Source organism: Sturnira hondurensis, unplaced genomic scaffold (assembly GCF_014824575.4).
Source record: "Sturnira hondurensis isolate 20B ecotype Veracruz unplaced genomic scaffold, ASM1482457v3 Scaffold0005329, whole genome shotgun sequence".
Classification (NCBI taxonomy): domain Eukaryota; kingdom Metazoa; phylum Chordata; class Mammalia; order Chiroptera; family Phyllostomidae; genus Sturnira; species Sturnira hondurensis.
The window spans coordinates 10,658,913-10,681,057 of record NW_028077960.1 but is presented as its reverse complement, the minus strand read 5'-3'; the positions used below and the strand labels follow the sequence as shown (position 1 = coordinate 10,681,057).

At 37.2% G+C, this 22,145-nt stretch overlaps 1 protein-coding gene across 1 annotated transcript in view; it reads left to right on the top strand.

The window, feature by feature from the left end:
• LOC118987686 (actin-related protein 2/3 complex subunit 4-like) overlaps positions 1 to 21,771 on the top strand; it is a 52,960-nt gene extending 31,189 nt beyond the window's left edge. The window contains exon 2 of the mRNA XM_037046908.1: positions 21,502 to 21,771. Within this exon, the coding sequence (XP_036902803.1) occupies positions 21,502 to 21,771 (270 nt within the window). The remainder of the gene's footprint in view (positions 1 to 21,501) is intronic.
• The last annotated feature ends 374 nt before the right edge of the window (positions 21,772 to 22,145 follow it).

Sequence of the window (22,145 nt, the reverse complement as noted above, 5' to 3'; positions counted from 1 at the left end):
CAGAATTGGTTGATTTTGGTCACAAATTAGGTGAAAAAATGAAGGCTACACTAAGTGAGATGAAGGAAAATGCACAGGGAACCAATAGCGATGGGAAGAAAACTGGGACTCAGATCAATAAAGTGGACTAGAAGGAAGAAAAAAACAATCAAACAAGGAAGAAAAAAACAATCAAACAGAAAAGAATGAAGAAACAAGAATTCAAAAATATGAGGAGAGGCTTAGGAACCTCCAGGACATGTTTAAACATTCCAACGTCAAAATTATAGGGGTACCAGAAAGAGAAGAGGAAGAGCAAGTGGAAAAGTTATTTGAACAAATAATAAAGGAGAACTTCCCCAATCTGGCAAAGGAAACAGGCTTCCAGGAAGTCCAGGAAGCTCAGAGAGTCCAAAAGAAGTTGGACCCAAGAAAGAATACATCAAGGCACATCATCATTACATTACTCAAGATGAAAATGAAGGAGAGAATTCTAGTAGCAACAAGAGCTGAGGGGACAGTCACCTACAAAGGAGTTCCCATCAGATCATCAGCTGATTTCTCAAAAAAAAAAAAACTTACAGGCAAGAAGGGGCTGGAAAGAAGTATTCCAAGTCATGAAAGGGAAGGACCTACATCCAAAATTGCTCTATTCAGCAAAGCTTTTATTTCGAATGGAAGGGCAGATAAACTGCTTCTCAGATAAGGTCAAGTTAAAGGAGTTCATCATCACCAAGCCCTTATTATATGAAATGTTAAAGGGACTTATATAGAAAAAGACAATGAAAAATATTAACAGTTAAAGGACAGCAAACTCAGAGTTATTAACAACCACACATAAAACAAAAGCAAAGTAAGCAAACAACTAGAACAGGAATAGAACCACAGAAATGGAAATCACATGGAGGGTTAGCAACAGGGGAGTGGGAGGAGAAAAGAGGGCGAAAGGTACAGAGAATAAGTAGCATAGATGGTAGGTAGAAAATAGACAGGGGAAGGTAAGAATAATATAGGAAATGTAGAAGCCAAAGAATTTATGACACATGGACATGAACTAAAGGGGGAGAATGTGGTTGGGAGGGGGTGTGCAGGGTGGAAGAGAATGAAGGGGGGGATATGGGAGAACTGTAATAGAGTAATCAATAAAATATATTTAAAAACTTTTTTTTATATTACTCAATCCTTTCTCTGCCCATTGCATGTCATCCCCCACATTGCTGAAAGTTGCATCTTCCCTACAAAGTGAAGCACAGATCATGGATCTTTTTAACTCCAAATCCTACTGTGGATCTGTATTATGCACAGAACTAATACAAAGTTCTCAGCCTGGTGTTTGAAGTCTAGCACATGCTTCCAGTCCTGTTCTGGTTGTCACCTAATTCCTCTTCCCAATCCACCTTCTCTACACTCCACTCAAAAGGCATAGCTATGCATTCACATATCTCTTGCCCCCTTACCTTTGTGCCTTTAGCCACGTCTTTCTAATGCTAAACTGAAATGCTATCTCAATTAATAGCTCTAAGTTGCTCTCATTTGAATAAAATTGAAACCCAATTTTCTCTCTGATTTTAATATTTTTGGTATAATAAATATAAAATATAGACTTTAACATCTTGGTTAGGCTTCTCTTACCTGGTGAATTATGAATTTCAGTTCTCATTTTTTTATTTGAGCATGAACTTTATTTAGTGGAAAATACAAAAAAAAAAGTACCATTCAGTAAATTGCACCAGCACCACCAAAGCAAATGCAGACAATGTGAAAAAGGAATAGAAGAAAATATCCACATTCATTCATGAAAATGTGTGATCTATAAAACAACCAATTTTAAGTCAAAAGGATTTTTGTGTTTGTCAGTAAACCTCAAAAATTACTCCAACTTATATACAGGGAGTATGTACTCAGTAAGCCATGTATATTAAAAATATCCTTCAAGTGGGAAGGTTGGCAAGTTTGAAGGTCAGAGAATTTCTATTTCTCCTCTTTTTAAAAAATTTAAAAACTACTTTTGATTTTTATTGTTGTTCAAGTACAGTTTTCTGCCTCCCCCCCCACCTCTCAACATCATCCCAGCCTTCCCCACCTCCCTCCCCTGTTTCCACCCACCCCCCCTTGTTATTGTCCATGCGTCCTTTATGTTCCTGTAACCCCCTCACCCTTCCTCCTATTTCCCCTCCCTCTCCCTTCTGGTTACTGTTGGCTTGTTCCCAATTTCAATGTCTTTGGTTATATTTTGTTTCTTTCTTTGTTTTGTTGATTAGGTTCCAGTTAAAGGTAAGATCATATGGTATTTGTCTTTCACTGCCTGGCTTATTTCACTTAGCATAATGCTTTCCAGTTCCATCCATGCTGTTGTAAAGGGCAGGAGCTCCTTCTTTCTTTCTGCTTCATAGAATTCCACTGTGTAAATGTACCATAGTTTCTTGATCCATTCATTTACTTATGGGCAACTAGGTTGCTTCCAGCACTTAGCTATTGTAAATTGTACTGCTGTGAACATTGGGGTGAATAGGTTCTTTTGGATTGGTGTTTTAGGGTTCTTAGGATATAATCCTAGAGGTGGAACTGCTGGGTCAAAAGGCATGTTCATTTTTAGTTTTCTTAGAAAATTCCATATTGTTTTCCATTGTGGTTGTACCAATCTGCAATCCCACCAACAGTGAACTAGGGTTCCATTTTCCCCACAACCTCTCCAACATTTGTTGTTTGTTGCTTTGTTTATGATCGCCATTCTGACCAGTGTAAAGTGGTTTTAATTTGCATCTCTCTGATAGCTAGTGATTTTGAGCACCTTTTCATGTGTCTCTGGATCCTCTGTATGTCCTTCTTGGAGAAGTGTCTGTTCAAGTCCTTTTCCCATTTTTTAATTGGGTTAGTTGTATTCTTAGAGTGAAGTCCTGTGAGTTCTTTGTATATTTTGGAGATTAAACCCTTGTCTGAGGTATCATTGGTAAATATGTTTTCCCATACAGTTGGTTGTCTTTTTATTTTAATACTGTTTTCTTTAGCCACACAGAAGCTTTTTATTTTGATGAGATCCCATTTGTTTATTCTTTCCTTTATATTTCTTGCTCTAGGGGAAATATCAGTAAAAATCTTGCTGCATGAAATATCTGAGATTTTTCTGCCAGTGTTCTCCTCTAGGACTTTAATGGTGTCACAGCTTATATTTAAGTCTTTTATCCACCTTGAATTAATTTTGGTGTATGGTGTAAGTTGGTGCTCAAGTTTCATTTTTTTGCATGTAGCTGTGTAGTTCTCCCAACAGCATTTGTTCAAGAGGCTATCTTTACTCCATTTTATGTTGCTTTCCCCTTTGTCAAATATTAATTGACTGTAGAGAGTTGGGTTTATTTCTGGGCTCTCTGTTCTGTTCCATTGGTCTATGTGCCTGTTTTTTTATGCCAGTACCAGGCTGTTTTGATTACAGTGGCCTTGTAATACAGTTTGATATTAGGTATTGTGATCCCTCCTACTCTGTTCTTCTTTCTCAAAATTGCGGCTGCTATTTGGGGTCATTTATGATTCCATATAAATTTTTGAAGTGTTTGTTCTATGTCTGTGAAATATGCCATTGGTATTTTAATAGGTATTGCATTGAATCTGTAAATTGCTTTGGGTAGTATGGACATTTTGATGATATTAATTCTTCCAATCCATGAACATGGTATATGTTTCCATTTGTTTGCGTCTTCCTTGATTTCTTTCTTCAGTGTTGTGTAGTTTTGTGCATACAGGTCTTTTACCTCCTTGGTTAGGTTTATTCCCAGATATTTTATTTTTCTTTTTGCTATATCGAATGGGATTTTTTTCTTGATTTCTGCTTCTGCTGATTAATCGTTAGTATACAAAAATGCCTTTGATTTCTGGATATTGACTTTGTAACCTGCTGTTTTGCCAAATTCATTTATTAGTTCGAGCAGTTTTTTGGTAGAATCTATAGGATTTTCCATGTACACTATCATATCATCTGCAAACAATGATAGTTTTGTTTCCTCCTTTTCAATTTGGATGCCTTTTATTTCCTTTTCTTGTCTGTTGGTTGTGGCTAAAACTTCCAATACTATATTGAATAGAAGTGGTGATAGTGGGCAACCTTGTCTTGTTCCTGATTTTAGTGGAAAAGCTTTTAGTTTTTGTCCATTGAGTATGATGTTGGCTGTATGTCTCCCATATATGGCCCTTATTATATTGAGGAATGCTTCCTCTATTACCACTTTGCTGAATGCTTTTATCATAAATAGGCGTTGCACCTTATCAAAAGCTTTTTCTGCATCTGTCGATATGATCGTGTGGTTTTTGTCTTTGCTTTTGTTTATGTGATGTATTACATTTGCTGATTTATGAATATTGAACCATCCTTGCATCCCTGGGATAAATCCCACTTGTTTGTAGTGTATGATCTTTTTGATGTATTGTTGGATGTGATTTGCCAATATTTTATTGAGGATTTTAGCGTCTATGTTCATCAGCGATATTTGCCTGAAATTTTCTTTCTTTGTTGTGTCTCTATCTGGTTTTGGAATTAGTATGATGCTGGCTTCATAAAAAGTGTTGGGGAGTCTTCCATCATTTTGGAGTTTTTGGAATAGTCTGTGAAGAATAGGGGTTAGCTGTTTCTTAAATGCTTTGTAGATTTCTCCTGTAAAACCATCTGGTCCAGGACATTTGTGTGACGGGAGGTTTTTGATTCCTGCTTCAGTTTCTCCTGCTGTTATTGGTCTGTTTAGGTTTTCTGCTTCTTTTCCATTGAGTTTTGGACGATTATATTTTTCTAGAAATTTGTCCATTTCACCTAGGTTTTCAAATTTCTTGGTGTACAGTTCTTCATAGTAGTTTCTTACAATCCTTTGTATTTCTGTGGAGTCAGTTGTAACCTCTCCTCTTTCATTTCTGATTGTGTTTATTTGTGTCCTCTCTCTTCTTTTCTTGATGAGCCTACTTAAAGGCTTGTCTATTTTGTTTATCTTTTCAAAAACCAACTCCTGGATTCATTGATCCTTAGAATTGTGCTTTTAGTCTTTATGTCATTTAGTTCTGCTCTGATCTTGGTTATTTTCTTTCTGCTACTTGTTCTGGGCTGTCTTTGTTGTTGTTCCTCAAGTTCTTGCAGGCATAGGGTTAGGTTGTTTGATTGAAATGTTTCTATCTTTTTTAGGTAGGTCTATATTGCTATGAACTTCCCTCTCAGGACTGCCTTCGCTGTGTCCCATAAGTTTTGGGTTGTTGTGAGTTCATTTTCATTTGTTTCCAGAAACTTTTTGATTTCTTCCCTAATTTCATTCTGGACCCATTCATTGTTTAGTAGCATGCAATTCAGTCTCTGTGATTTGGGGTGTTTTGGTTTTTTTCTTTGGGGGTTAGTTTCCAGTTTCAGTCCCTTGTGGTCAGAGAAAATGCTGGGTATGATTTCAATTTTCTTCAATTTGTCAAGGCTTGTTTTGTGTCCTATCATGTTGTCTATATTTGAAAATGTTCCATGTGCATTTGAAGAGAATGTGTATTTAGCTTCTTTTGGATGAAGGGTGCTATATATATCAGTTAAACTCATTTCATCTAGGATGTTGTTCAATGCTACAATATCTTTGTTGATATTTTGTTTGGAAGATCTGTCCATTTTTGACAGTGGGGTATTAAAATCCCCTACTATAATTGTGTTGCTGTCAATATTTTTCTTGAAATCCTCTAAGGTTTTCTGTGTATATTTGAATGCTCCTGTGTTGGGTGCATATATATTTATGATGTTAATGTGTTTTTGGTGGACTATTCCCTTGAGTATAATGAAATGACCTTCTGGATCTCTTTTTTATGTCCCTTTTTTTGAAGCCTGTTTTGTCTGATATGAGTATTGCTACCCTGGCTTCTTTTCCTGTCCATTTGCTTGGATATTTGTTTCTAGCCTTTCACTTTCAGTCCATGTAGGTCTTTTGTTCTGAGGTTGGTCTCTTGTAGGCAGCATATATGTAGGTCATTATTTCTCATCCATTCCACTATTCTGTGTCTTTTGATTGGGGCATTTAATCCATTTACATTTAAGGTTATTATTGACAAGTGCTTATTCATTGCCATTTTTTCATACCTGTGTTTCTCTCTAACTCTTTTTCTTCCTTTTCTTAAAGTATTCCCTTTAGTATCTCTTACAGAGCTGGTTTGATGGAGGTGTATTCTTTTAGATTTCTTCTAACCCTTTTTTGGCCTTCCATTTTAATTAATAGCCTTGCTGGGTAGAGTAATCTTGGTTGTAGTCCCTTGGTTTTCATTACTTGGAATATTTCTTGCCATTTTCTTCTGGCCTGGAGCATTTCCATTGAAAAGTCAGTTGCTAATCTTATCAGGCCTCTCTTTTATGTTACTTCCTGTTTCTCCCTTGCTGCCTTTAATATTCTCTCTTTGTCTTGGAATTTTGCCATTTTAATGATGATATGTCTTGAAGTGGGCCTCTTTGGGTTCCTCTTGTTTGGGACTCTCTGTGATTCTGGATTTGTGTGACTTTTTCTCTCATCAAATTAGGAAAGTTTTCTATCATTACTTTTTCAAATAACTTTTCTATCCCTTGCTCTTCTTCTTTTCCTTCTGGTATCCTTATTATATGGATATTATTCATTTCTTGTTGTCTTGTTGCTCTCTTAGGACCTGTTTATTCATTTGGAGTCTCTTTTCCTTTTCTTGCTCTTTCTGGATTTTTTTTATTATTTTTTTATTTATTTTATTTTATTTTTTTAAATTTTTTAAAAAAGATTTTATTTATTTATTTATCTTTAGATGGGAAGGAGAGAGGGAGAGAAACATCAATGTATGGTTGCCTTTTGTGTGTCCCCTGCTGGTAGTTAGCCTGCAAGGAACCGTCCGGCAACCCAGGCATATGTCCTGACTGGGAATTGAACCAAGATCGTCTGTTTTGCAGGCCCACACTTAATCCACTGAGCTACGCCAGCCAGGGCTCTTTCTGGATTTTTTTCCTACCTTGTCCTTCAGCTTGATGATTCAATCCTCTGCTTCATCCAGCTTGCTTGTAATTCCTTCTACTGTGCTTTTAATTTTCAAGATTTTGTTTTTCAGTTCTTTCTGTTTTTTGTTTATAGTTTCTATTTCCTTTTTCATACTGTTGTAGTTCTCACTCAGTTCCTTGTACTTGTCTATGAGATCCTTGAGCATCTTTATAACCATTATTTTGAATTCTATCAATCTGATACTTTTGTCCATTTCATTTAGTTCTTTTAGCGAGGAGTCTTTCATTCCTTCTGATTGCATGTTATTTTTTCACTTCCCCATTTTAGGTGTGTCTTTTTGTTTGTTTCTGTACTTCCTGGTGTTTTACTTTGCTAGCTGTCTTTGTAGGGTGAATTTCTATGGTAGGAATTCTGTGGGGTTCAGTGGTGTGGTCTCTTTGATCTCCTTATCCGGACACTCTAGGTTTGCCCTTTCTTCTGTTTGTGTGGGTTCTCTTTTTGTACTTGGGTTTTTTACCTTTTGGTGATTGCTTTGTTGGTGGTTTCTCTCCTCCAGCAGGTATACTGGTATTTGCAGCTCCCACCTAATGTTGTATGTGATCAGTGGCAGTGGGTAGACAAAATGGATAAAGACAATGGGAAAGTATTTGGGGGCATTTAAAGTACCAGCAAGTAGAGAACAGATAGGAGATTCTTTGGATAAGTATAGCATTACCTGTGATATTTCACCCACATAGCCACTTTTTATAAAAGATGTAAGAGGTAAGACTCTTCTTAGAGAGAAGGAGGACTGTGAGCTGAATCCAGAAAACAGGGTGCTTATGTAAGGTTAGCCGATGAGATACAGTGAGATTAAAGGATAGAAAGTAGTTGTAGTATGAGAGAGAATAAAGTTAACCACAATAATAATAATGCTCAGGATTAAAGTGATGAGGGCTAAGATCAGGGAGGGTTGCTGTGTAGCATGTACAATTGCATGGATTGACAATTATTTACAATAGTAATGGAACAACAATCATATGACAAGAAATATTTTATTTGAATAACAAGAGTAGAAAGTATCTGATAAATAGTAGAGTGTTATTGGAACACGAATGAAATAAAAGAAGGAGAAATAACATACAATTCAGAGAGAATAAGGAATACCAGTCAGACAATGCAATTAAACGAGAAATAAAATGAGGAAAACTAAACATAAGGAAGAGAAATAAAAAAATACTAATAAAACAAAAGTGATAAAAACAATGAAAAAAGTAATAATACACATAAACAATAAAATGCCAGCTCTATGGGATAGCAAAGTGACCTTTGTCTCAGTTTCTCAATTTTTTGGTGTTAGACTCGTTTTCCCCCTTTGGATCTGTTTCTGGATGCTTTGTAATTCCAAGTCTTATTGTTTCACTTGGGGAACGAAAAAAAAAAAGGAAAAAGAAAGAGATAGGAACAAAAAAATATATAAGCCTCCTAAGGACTTTAAACCTGTTCAGTGAATTCTGCTAGTCTTCCTAGATGCCAGAGGAAGAGTGGGGCTGGGCTTTGCTTTTCTCCCTTCCTATGGTTTTGAGAGAATGGGAACCAGGTCTGTGCTACAATATTCATAGTTTCTCATCCTCTGGCCCAGGCCCTCCATGAGCTGCCAGGCTCAAATAAGCTGCCAGGCTCAAATCAGCCACCCAGTCTCTGGGTACACAATGCAGGTCAGGCCTGGGCACCCTGTTCCACTCCACCACTCAGTCTCTGGGTGTACACAGCTCAAATCACCCTCAGGCAACCCAGCTGATGCTTGAGAGTTCCTTACAAAACAGCTGCCCACCGTTCTTAATGAGCACATTGCTTTTCACACAGCCCCTTTCCAACCAGTCCAGAGACTAGCTGAGTCAGGGTCCAACACAGTGCAACTTCTCCTTTCTCCAGGTGTCGCCTGGCACCCCAATTTCTCTAGTACCAGTGTCCACAGTCCCAGGGGATGTATACTGCCTCTGTGTGTCTCCCACTCCATCTCCACTCCCTCCAGCAACTTCCAGCATCCAGGTCCCTCCTGGTGCCAGGCTGCCCTCCCTTCCCTGGTAGGGGAGGCAGCTGGTGATCTAACTCTCCTCCTTGTATCCTGTGGCAGGCACGGGGTCAGAGGCACAGCAGTCTTGGTCCGGGAGCAGATTCCAGGGACCTTTACCATCCCAGTGCAATTTCCTCACCATTTGTTTTTCAATGTCCTGTACAATTTTCAGCCTCCAAAGTTCATATAAACTGGGATTCCACTGGCTGTTCACTCTGTTCCTCCAAAGATCTGCTAGGTGTTCCAGCTGAGCACAGGGAGAACTGGGCTCTGCTCCCACCTACCTTGCCGCCATCTTCAACACTCCTTTATTTCTCCTCTGAATTTGAATTCTAATCTTTCAATCTCTAATCAGTAGCCCCACTCCAATACAGTAGAGGAGGAATTGCCAAATGGATGCATATACTATCACTCCTCCTCCCGTGCCTTTGGGAGATTCTACTAATTAATTTCAGCTTTATTGCCAAACCCAGATTTGGCCTCACATTCTGGCTCAGTACAATAGTTCAGGTTGGCACCTGGTTGATGTATTATGATTAGCATAAATGTTAAAATCATCCTATTCATGCGTGTAATTTTTAACATTTTGAAAGAACACGTAAGATTTTTATAGATCCAAGAATTTGGAAAAAGCATCAAAACATATATGTTCAGAATTTACATATAGACATAATGCTATTTATCTCACAGTGTAACTGTTGAGATGGAGTAAATGCTTCTTCCCTATTCCTGATGATTCCTCCCATGGGAAGAGATCCTTCTTTTTTTTTTAAGATTTTATTTATTTACCTTTAGAGGGGGAGGGAAGGAGAAAAGGAAAGAAATATCAATCTATGGCTGTCTCTTGTTTGTCCCCTGCTGGGAACTGACCTGCAACCCAGGCATGTGCCTTGACTGGTAATCAAACCACGATCATGTGGTTCACAGGCCCACGCTCAATCCACTGAGCTACACCAGCCACGGAGGAAAGAGATCTTTCTTAATGTAAGAATCCTAGTTCCTCTCTGCCCTGTTACTCGGACTGCTCCAGGGGCACTGGAATCATTGTGAGATTGGTAAATTAAGAAATACTAAACTGAGCATGTTCTGTTGAAATTAGGAATGGGCTTCCCACAGGATGCATTGATCTATGCTACCCTTCATAAGACAGGCTCCTTCTTTGTAACGGAGGGTGACCTACTGGGCTCAGTGGCTAAGTTGTCCTTTTTGGAGTTTAGGAAGCTTATTGGCTTTTTTATCTGAGTAGATTCCTGAACCTGCAAATAAAAATTCAATAAGAATTTTATTTCTGAGTCTTTAAAGAGAGTTTCATTTTGATATGATTTACAAATCCGAGAACGTAGCCTTTGGCATTAATCAAAGTCATGCTCTGAGGTGGGAAAAATAAAGCAAGGGTTTGCAAGGAGCTGATGATCAAAGGAGGAAGGTTTCTAGAGAAACAAGAACATAAACACATCACTCATTTTCTAGTTGATAGGGATAAGTGGACTTTCAATGGTTAGCTGACTCAGTGGTCAGCAAGTGGACTTGTGAGATAAGAACAATGGGTGGTTTCTCTTGATTCATGGTCAACAGGTACAGTCATGGGATACAGTTGACAGATGGAGTCATAAGATGTGATCAGCAGGGGAGAAGGGGTCACAATGCAGGGGCCAATGCCTCAGTTTCCCTTGGAGTTGGTAAAATGATTTTGTGGTGAAACAGACAATGGAGGGAATGCAGTTCTTTAGATTGATAGACAGAATCAGAGTTTAAACTGCAAAATGGGCTAGTCACTCCAACACGGCCAGAGACCAAATTGCAGAAAGATCTACATATTTGGTTATAAAATTATTATAATAGAATCCTCACAATCAATTTTGTTATGAATAGAGATGCTATTTTGGTACATTCTACTTTTTTCTGCCTTAAGTCTCAATTGTTTTTTCAAAATTGAGGTGGGGAAGAGCATGTATTGGGCTCTCCTCAGAGACCACAACAATTATAAAGTTAGGTCATATGATGTGTTAAGAAAGAAAAACAGAGGAAGTATTGAGATTTGAATGTGGTCAATGTATCTATCTGCTTTTGTCCTATAATGGAGTTTCTTCTAAAATGCAGACACCTTTTCTGTTTCCTGCCTCATACTTGTTAGCATTTCACCAATTCCTTCAACTCCAAACTTTATAGATTTGTAGAACATAACTCCAAATACTTATTACTTAAACAAAATAATAAGATATTAAAAGAATAATAAGATATTAAAATCTTTTAAATCGTGTGTTTCTTTGGTGAGATGTTTCTTCAGATTCTTTGTCCATTTTTTAAAAACCAGGTAATATATTTTTTATTGTTGAGTTTTAAGAATTCTTTGCATAATTTGCTTACCAGTCCTTTCTCAGACAGATGGTTTGCAAATATTTTCTTTATGGCTTCTCTTTTCACCCTCTTAAAAGTGTCTTTCACAGAACACAAGTTTTTTAGTAAAGCCAAACTTATCAATTTTTTTCTTTTATGAATCATCCTTTTGATGTTTTACTTAAGAAGTCATCACCAAACTCAAGGTCATCTATATTTTTTCTTGTGTTATTTTCTAGGAGTTTTGTAGTTTTGATGCTTTACATTTACATCTGTTATGCATTTTGAGTTAATTTTTGTAAAAGGTGTTAGGTCTATCTCTGGATTTGTTTTTGTGTATGTGGATGTCTTTATACTTATTATTTCTACCTGAGAAAAATTTCTTTTTCTTCTCATGGACATTTGACACATTTTCCTGTCCCATATTCAGGCTGTAACCATGAAAATGACTAGCGGTTGATGCTTTATTGGCTCTCTGACAGGTAAATATATAACACCAGTGATTTAAACTGGTTTATTTATTTGGCTCAGTTTCATAGGTTGTGCAAAGCCGGAGATATGATGCTCACATTGGCTTTGGCTGCTTACTCACTGTTTAGTCAAATCCTGTAATACAGTTTCTGTGTGCAATTCCTGTCAGAAGATCACAGGGTGATGACTTCAGCAACTGGGAAAGTGTGGGCTTTTTACTTCTATTACAACGTTGATTAATACTCATGGTGTATACCAAGGAATTGAAGTTATAGGTTTCATTTAAGGAAAAGGGGAGTTCTAGGCGGTGCTTTTCAATGGATGTTCAGTGGAGTGACTGCCTCATGACCAACTGAGACACCTGTTAAAAGTGCAGATTCCAGCCCTGGCTGGTGTAGCTCAGTGAATTGAGCATGGGCCTGCGAACCAGATGATCGTGGTTCAATTCCCAGTCAGGGCACATGCCTGGGTTGCAGGCCAGTTCCTGGCAGGGGCCAGTTCTCAGCAGGGGATGCATGAGAAGCAACCATACATTGATGTTTCTCTTCCTCTCTCGTTCCCTTCCCCTCTAAAGATAAATAAATCAAATACTTTTTTAAAAAGTGCAGATTCCTGGCCTAACCTTGAACCCAGTGAAATCAACATTTTTGGTGGAAGGTGCTTCTGTCTTTTAACATTGGCTTAGACATCTTCCAATTATCTTTTGAATTTAGAACCGGGGGAAGTGACCCTGGTTGAAGGGTTAATTTTCCCAGGGTACCAGGTAAAACAGAAGTCCCCATCTTGGCATTCAAATGACAAAATTCTGAATTTGTATGTCTAAGTGAAAAAAATGTGTGTATTTTCATGTGTGTATGTTGAGGAGGAGGGTGTCTTTATCTAAATGTTTCATATACATTTTATATCTTACTTTTCTAAAGATGGGTGTATTTTCTTTGTGCCAAATATATGCCTACTGCAGTTTCTGTCATAGTGATTAATATAAATACTCCGGTGTGCAAATGAGAAACCTGAGAGTGATTCCAGTTTTATTTCTTTATACAGTTGTAAGTCCTATAGTCCTATTGCTTACATCTCTCCTGATTATGGCTTAAGTGTGTCCATCCTCATTCATTCCCATTCCCAAAGCTTTAGTTCAGGCCTCTAACATTCTATGGCCTGTTTTATGGAAATGACCTCTGAATTACTTCCTTCTCAATCTACCTTTCACACTGACTGGATTCCACAAAGTTATGCTGCACTTTATACAATGCACATCTGCTGGTATCATTACTGTGATTGAACTCTTGTAATTTACACTCTTCAACATAACAGAAGTCTGTCATGATCTTAGCTCTAACTACCCTCTTCAGTTTTAAATTTAATTACTCTTCCAGGTTTGTGTTTCAGTCCCAAATAATTACTTGTATTTCTTTGAACATTTTCATTTATCTTGGTCTGCAGTATTTTTTTTCTCTTTGTTTCCTTGGCTGAAAACTTAACTCCCCCATGAAGACTTCACTAGAAGCCATTTGCCCTCCTAGCATTTGACAGTACTCTGCTCTCAAAGCATCCTTGGAGCACTTGCTACGTTTAATTGCAATTGTTCATTCAAATGTTTTACTTCTTCTTCAAATGGAACTCCTAGAAGACTGATTTTTTTTTTCTGTAGAAGTTTTCACATACATGGTCGTATGAAAACTCTTCTTTGCTGAAAACAACATTCAGAACGTGAAGTTCAGACAATGCAGAAGATCATGAATTTGGGGCAAAAGCTTTCATGCAGAAAAAATATTGGAAAGTACAATATTAAAAATTAATTTGATGTGCCTATAGGAAGGGAACCAGTGTCTCTACAGGCCAAAGTGGGAATAGAACTACACAAGTGAACAGGAGTGTTAAACTGAGTTTGCGATTGGAGGGAGGTTGAGCTGGAGTCGGGGTTCTTGATTTCTACAATGTTAAGGCCTAGATTTTAATGTCTAGGGAAAGAAAATGAAACTCTGGCTTTGTGAGGTGACTGAGAATGAGATCTTTAACCATTCGGAATCTTTGAGGGGCTACAAACTTGGTAAAATTTGGACTAAATAAAACTGAGTTTGCTAGCCTAGAAAGATAAAAAGGACACTTGTCTCTTTATCTTAGATTTCAGGTAAAATATAACTAATAATCTCAAATTATTCAAAACCCTAGACATAATTTATTACGGGTTTTGAGTGAAGGCTATATTTTATATATATAGTCCAGTAACCCCCAAGCTGAAAAAAATAATACCAAAATTGATCCTAGGCCAGTAAATCACTGCAGAATTAGACAGAAGTGAGCATAAGCACCTGGAAGTACCTTCTGTCAGGCAGGCAGAACAGGCTTCCCACAGATAGTGCCTCATTGAAGATGAACCCACAATCCAACACAAAAGTCAGTAACCAAGAATTAGTGCCGGGCAGTAACGGCAAGGCAGAATTAGACCCCCTTAGCTATAAAACTGATGCATTTTAAGTTATTTACAGATGCCAGTTGAAAACATTCATGAGATACCATGATAAAAACAATAGGCATGGTTGAAACACAGCCAGATATTCTTTCAGAAATTAAAAAGTTACCCAAATGAAATAAAGCCACTATCAATGAGTTAAACAGCAAAATAAAGACAATTAAAATAGAAATTCATGAATAGAAGTATAAATCCGAGAAGTTTCTTATAAACAATACCTAATTTTAAAACATTCAGGGCCACACAGTTGAGTATTAAAGACATTAAATTAAGGCTTCAGTGGTTCAGAGAATGTGCCAGCAGAGGCACATTAGCTGCCTCTTTAAGTATGAGTTCACCAAGTGAACAAGGGGCAGAAAGCCATTCAGGGAAAAAGGAATGGAATGGGCAAGTGGTTAGAAGTTTACAAGCTGAAAGAAACAAATAAGAAAAATAGAACCAGAGACATGGAAACGAGGAACAGACTGACAGCAACCAGAGGTGAGAAGGGAGGGAGATAACGGTGGGAAGAAGGAGAAGGGACTAGTCGACGAACATGTATGAATGATCCATGGACATGGACAACAGGGTGAGGGGGAGTGAGGGTGGGCTGGGCAGAGGAGGGCAAAAGGGGATAAACTGTGACAATAGTAATAGAATAACAATAAAATATTTAATGAAAAATGTGGGAGTAAAAGACAGAAAACTGTACTTAAACAATAATTAAATTAAAAAAAAAGAAAAATGTAAAAACAAGATTTAAAAAGTGCAAAAAGAATATAAGACACATGAAGGATAGAATGTGAAAGTCCATCATATAGCTAACAGGAATTCTAAAGGTAGAAAATAGAGTATGAGAAATAATATTTAAAGAGATAATAGCATCAAATTTAAAGAAAGACAGTTGTGCTTTCATTTTCATTTTTTAAAATTTAATTATTTTTTAAGTACAGTTTTCTATTACTCCCATCCCATCCCACCCCCCATGCTCCCCCCCTCCCATTTCCACCTTTCTCAGTTGTTGTCCATGTATCCTTTACATATTTGTCTCAAGGTAGTTTTTGATTCCTATTATTTAGAAGCATAAGGTTTAGTCTCTAACTATTCATGTTTTTCCTAGTTTTCTTCCTGTAGTTAATTTTTAGTTTCATGGCATTGTTGTCAGAAAACATGCTTGATATAATTTCAGTCTTCTTGAATTTATTGATGCTTGTTTTGTGGCCTAGTATGTGATCTATCCTAGAAAATGTTTCACATGCATTTGAGAAAAATCTGTAATCTGAAGTTTTTGGATGAAATGCTCTATAAATGCCTATTAAGTTGAACTGGTCTAGTGTGGCACTTAAGGCCATCATTTCCTTATTAATTTTCTGTGTGAATAATGTATTCATTGAGGTGAGTGAAGTATTAAAGTCCCCAACTATTAGAGTATTACTGGTAATTTCTGCCTCAAAGTCCATTATTGTTTGCTTTATGTACTTGGGTGCTTTATGTAGGGTGCAGGGATATTTATAACTCATATATCCTCTCTTTGAATTGACCCCTTTAAAATTATGTGCTTTTGTCTCTTTTTACATTCACTGTTTTAAAGTCTATTTTGTCTAATATGAATATTCCTAGCCCAGCTTTGTTTTTATTTCTATTTGCATAGAATATCTTTTCCAATATTTCACTTTCAGTATGAGTGTATCTTTTGATCTAAAAAGTCTTTTGTGAGTAGTGTATAATAGGTCATTTTTAAAAATCTATTCTACCACTCTTTTTATTGGAATATTTAGTTTATTTATATTTAAAATAATTATTTATAGGTATATAATTATTGTCATTTTGTTCATTGTGTTTCAGTTGTTTTTGTTGTTCTCTTGATCGCTTTCCTTTTCATTTGCTGGCTTTTTAAAGCTGTACTTGACAAATAATAAATAATTAAAAAAAAAGAAAAAAATCATAAATAAAATAAAATTAAAATTAAGCATTTTTATTGGATTCTTTTTCTTCATTTTTGTGCATTTTTTGTATGTTTTAGGTTTCTGATTACTATTAGGCATATATATGTGTGTTTGTGCATGTGTGTGTATGTGTATGATTGTCTGTTTTTTACATTTTAATTGTTGTTCAAGTACAGTTTTCTGCTTTTTTACCCCCAGCCCAGCCCACCCCCCAACCCTCCCCACCTCCCTCCTGTTTCCACTACCCGCCTTGTTATTGTCCATGTGTCCTTTATACTTGTTCCTGCAAACCCTTTCCCTTTTCCCCTAAAATTTCCTCCCCTCTCCCCTCTGGTCACTGTCAGCCTGTTCTCTATTTCAGTGTCTTTGGTGATATTTTGCTTGCTTGTTTGTTTTGTTGTTTAGGTTCCTGTTAAAGGTGAGATCATATGGTATTTGATCTCACTGCCTGGCTTATTTCACTTAGCATAATGCTTTCCAGTTCCATCCATGCTGTTGCAAAGGGTAGGAGCTCCAACTTTCTTTCTGCTTCATAGAATTCCATTGTGTAAATATACCATGTTTTTTTGATTCATTCATTTACTGATGGGCACCTAGGTTGCTTCCAGCACTTGGCTATTGTAAATTGTGCTGCTATGAACATTGGGGTACATAGGGTCTTTTGGATTTGTGTTTCAGGGTTCTTAGGATATAATTCTAGCAGTGGAATTTCTGGGTCAAAAGGCAGGTCCATTTTTGGTTTTCTGAGAAAATTCCATACTGCTTTCCATAGTGGTTGTATCAGTATGTAATCCCACAAACAATGGATTAGGTTCCCCTCTTCTCCACACCCTCTCCAACACTTGTTGTTTGTTGCTTTGTTCATGATGGCCATTCTAACCTGTGTGAAGTGGTATCTCATTGTGGTTTTAATTTGCATCTCTCTGATAGCTAGCAATACTGAGCATCTTTTCATGTGTCTCTGGATCTTTTGTATGTCCTCCTTGGAGAAGTTTCTGTTCAAGTCCTTTGCCCATTTTCAGTTGGGTTGCTTGTTTTCTTAGAGTGGAGTTGTGTAAGTTCTTTGTGTATTTTGGAAATTAAACCCTATGACAGTGTATTTTAAGCTGATAGGCATTTCAGTTTAATTGTATTTTAAAAGCTTTAGGTTTTACTCCCCCTTTCATTATTTATATTTTTATGTTATCTTTATATCTTTTTGGTTTGTGTATCCCCTGATTAGTTATTATAATTATAGTTAATTTTGCTACTATTGTCTTTTGAACTTTTATTAGCTTTTTAAATGGTTGATTCACATTATGGGGTAGTTGCCTTTGCCAGTGAGATATTTTTTATGGTTCTTTGTTTTCTGCATAAAGACTCTTAGTCATTTTTTGTAAGCCTGGTTTAGTATAGTTGTGAAGTCCTTTAGTTTTTGCTTGTTTGGGAAAACTCTTTATATCTCCTTCAATATAGTTTATAATATTGTGATAATTTTACACAGTGATGGATGGTTACTACAACTAGTGGGTGATCACATTGTAAAGTATAACAATGTTAAATTACTGTACTGTACATCTAGAACTAATATAACTACTATAATATTGTATACCAACTATATTTAAATTTTTTAAATTAACCAGAAATACTATTTTAAAAATAATTTTTTTGAAGGAAAGAAAGACATGGAGTCTCAGATTCTGGAATTCAAGTCAACACAAAAGAAAACACATGAAAATAAATTCACAACATTGTCCTGATCTAGTAGCTCAGGTGGTTGGCACATCGTCCTGTACATCAAAAAGTTGTGGGTTCAATCGCAGTCAGGCCGTATACCTAGGCTGTGGGTTCCATCTCCAGTTGGGGCAGGAGGCAACTGATCAATGTTTCTCTCTCAACTCTGCCCCTCTGTCTCTCTTTTTCTTTTTCTCTCCCTTTCTCCCTTTATAAAATCAAAGCCACACAGATACATCTCCAGGAAGCTGCAGAACATGAAACATAAAGAGATTTGAAAAGTCTATACAAATAAAAAGATGACCTACAGTGGAACAACAAGTTATCTTAAAACAGACTTCTCAACAGCTAAATTAGAGGGAATAAAATATTATTGTTAACGTACAGATAAAAATATGTGCCAGAACAGATTTTTATATCAGATTAAAACATTATTTCAGAGAGAGTACAAAATAGGCATAGGCAAAGATAGAGAGGGTTTACTTTTAATTTACCCTCACTACACACCTTTTTAAGAGGCTACATATTACTTGAGGCCAGGGAATCTAATTAATGGCTGTTCTATGCTAAGTACAGTTCTAGGCATTTGCAATATATCAGTGAGCAAAGCAAAAACATTCTTGCCATTCTAAAGCTCATATCCTAGTAACATTATAAATAGCCATAATAAAAAATGAAGTATATAATATGTTAGAAGGTAATAAAGGCTAAGACATAAAATGGATAAAGTTGATGAGAACTCTGGCTGTGGGAGGTAGGAAGTTCAAGTCCCAATATTAACATGGTCAGGATAGGCTCCAATTAAATGAAAGTTTGATGTGGCAAAAAGTCAGCAAAATAGTATCTGGGAGAGCAGTATTATACAGTCAGAGGGAGCAGGCAACACAAAGCTATACAGCTGGAATATAACTCATATCTGTCACAAGCAGCAAGAAGGCCATCACGTAGCAAAGTCAGTACGAGACAAAAGAGGGGCCATTATAGGGTTCTGAAAAGAAGAGTGATAGGATTTGATTTTTGTTTTTCAAATATTGCTCTGGCCACCATGTTGATGATGGACTGCAAAGAGACCAATTGAGAGATCATTGCAGTAATCAAGCCAAGAGGTGATGACGGCTTGGACCACAGTAAACTCCTATCACCAAAGTGTCTGTGGCCGATGGATCATATGTTGAATTAAAAAATGAATAAATGAATAAAAGCTCCCTGTTCTCTGGAGTTTTTCAGTCTTCTTTTGAAGTTAAGATGTATCCACATAAAATGTATGCTAAGTAAATCAATTAAGTTTAGAAAATAAAAAGTTATCTAATTTAGAGATGTATGGGAAACATTTCCTGCATGTGATTTACCATACCTCTGAATTTTCTCAACATTCATGAAACTTCCAGAGCACTGAGATCTGAGGCACAGAAGAGGCAATCACACTTATTTAAAGATGAAACAAACAAATGTGTGACACCTGGCCAGCATCAGAGTACCTTCACATCCATTATTTCATGTGATGCTCATAAAACTTGGTGAAAATGATGGAGCAGACATTAATTTTATTTCCAATTTACACAGGAGATATTGAGATTCAGAGAAGAAAGTAGTTTTTCATAACTCACACTACTGGGAGTATATTATGAATTGAAACTTAAACCAATTTTTTCTTACTTCGGAGCTTGATTTTTTTGCCTCTCTTCCACAGCTCTGCTTATATACTTGGTCATCAAGTCCCAGCATTGTTGAGGGTAAGAACTGACTGTCAGAAGCAACCATATCCAAAATGTTTGTCATAGCCACTGTCACAGTAGCTGACTTTTCACCCCCAAAATCCCTTCTCCACACACAGGTGTGCCTAAAGCCCTCCAAAGAGCAGGTACATACATAAGTATATGAAATTTTATGTTGTGCAACTTTATTCTCTTATTCAACGGTATTTGTGTAGATGAACATCTATTGTTTCATTGTAGCTGAGAGTAGTTGCATTTTGGATTCTGCATCATGAAAAATTATACCTTACGTTGGGGATGTAGCTTTAAATTTCACTAATTCCCACCTCAAAACATAAAAAAATTCAATGAAAATTCATTTACATTTATCGGGGCATTATCAATCCTGGCTTCCCTGGATATATCAGAATTTGCCAAGCCTAATCCTACTTCAGCATGTGAACTATAATCATTGAAATTCTACATTACCTGTGAAACTGAATGTGAAGGTTGTGACTCAGTTTCTCTGTGGATCCATCTACATGCTGGCTCTCTAGAATTAGAAAATAAAATTATTTAGATTTGATTGACTTAAGCATCTTTTTAATTTGAATTGTTATATATTACTTTATGCTGAAAGCCTAAGAAAAAGCCTTTCTTATACCAAGTTATTTTTGCAATTAATGTTTTCCTAACATCATTTTCCCACTATCAAAAGAAAATTAACAGAAGAATTAAAATTGTTCTGTGATAAAATACCAAAACTTTGCTTTCTCTGAAAAGAAAAATAATACTCACCATTATAGATGCATCTTCAGTGTTTATCTTACACTGATATTCAACTGTGTTTAAGACATTGCTATATTATGTGAAATTATATTAAAAATAGAAATCTGACTTGAAATTTTGTGTATATTTGGCAATGAACAAAGTACTCCTAACTTCTCACTAAATGCTTATACTAGAAAAGAAAAACAAGACAACTGCACCACACTGAAAACTTGCGTGGTTCAAAAAAACCCTGGGTAAGTAAGCACTGAGAACAGTGCTTGGCACTCACAGGGCCTTTACACATTCAGTTCCTTCTGTGTATCTCTTCTGTACAATTCACCTAATTAATCTCTCCCTTTCCTTTAAATTTTAGATCAAAGGGAAACTTCTTTGGGAATATATTCTCTGACACCCCACTTGCTATCTCATCCTCTGTCGGTGCTCAATAAAATATTCACTCAAAGTATTTATTTTACTGTCTAACAATGTCCATTAGTGTGACTGTTTAGTTAATGACTGTATTATAAATTCAAGGAAGAAAGGTATTTTACTTTTTTATCACTATTATATTTCTAGTATGAAAAGTGCTGCCTGGTATAAAATAGTTCTCATTAAACTATTGATAAATGACTGAACGAATTTTCACATAGTAAGAACTCAATAGTAACTCACAGAAAGACCTAAGGCTAACATAGTATTTTTGACTTTTGCCCTTTCTGCTTTGCCGCCCAGTGCACTCCCACGCTGCATGTGGCTCGCTGCCCCTACCCACTCAGAAGGCTGCCCTCTGCGTGGAAAATTTCCCTCTTGGGTTGCAGAACGACACGAGCTGGAGGTGGAAGTCAGTCCTTGCCAGTGAAACAGGAATAAGTCATTTCACAGAAGAGAAAATAGAGATTCCAATAGGGTAACTTTCCCAAGGAAAATAACAGAGGAGGCTGGATTTCAAAAGCTTTTCGTCCTGACTGCAGAGCCCGTCCTGTTTCCACTGGAGAAGACGCTCGCAGGCCCCCACCTTGCAGCACCAGCCTGAGTAGTAAAGAGCTCCTGTTCGATTCCTGTTAGAATCTGTGACGCTTAGCAGGAATGAGAAGGAAGAGGTTCTGTCTGGGTCGGCATTGCTGTAAAACAGGCCCATGAAATTGAGATTTTATGCCACAAGATGATGGTGCGCTTCGTGATGATGCAAGCGGAGAATTTCTTCATCCCTTGGGGGAAACCATTGGAGGAGTGTGAGGTCGGTTTTCTGATCAAATCCTACGCGGAGCAGATGCATAAACACAAGTTGGTGGACTTTGTGATTCACTTCACGGAGGAGATGGACAAAGAGATCAGTGAGATGAAACTATTGGTTGATGTGCATACCCGCATCGTGACTGAGGAGTTCCTCAGGAATTTTTAAACACCTGGCTGGGTCTGTGGCTTCCCCCCTCAGAACCCTGTGTCTTTGCAAGTTGACCCGGTGTTACTTCCGGGAGCGGCAGCTGAAGCAGAGGAAGGGAACTGGGTCCGGGTGGGCAGTAGATGCGGCAGAGGGGGTGCCCTCCAGCTGGCAACAAAGCAGCGGTGGACCTGCCCCAAGGCCACAGGTGCCTGGTCAGGCTGCCCTCTGATGTTCAGTTCCCTGGGCCCGGATAGGTTTTGTCTCTTCTTTTTCCTTTCCCTTTCCTTTTCTTTCTCCTTTTTGCCCCCAATGTCTTGAAGCTTGAATTCTGTGCTTGTAGGAGGTTGGCATCTTTTGGTGTTTTTTTCTTTTTTAAACAAAGGATTTCCACC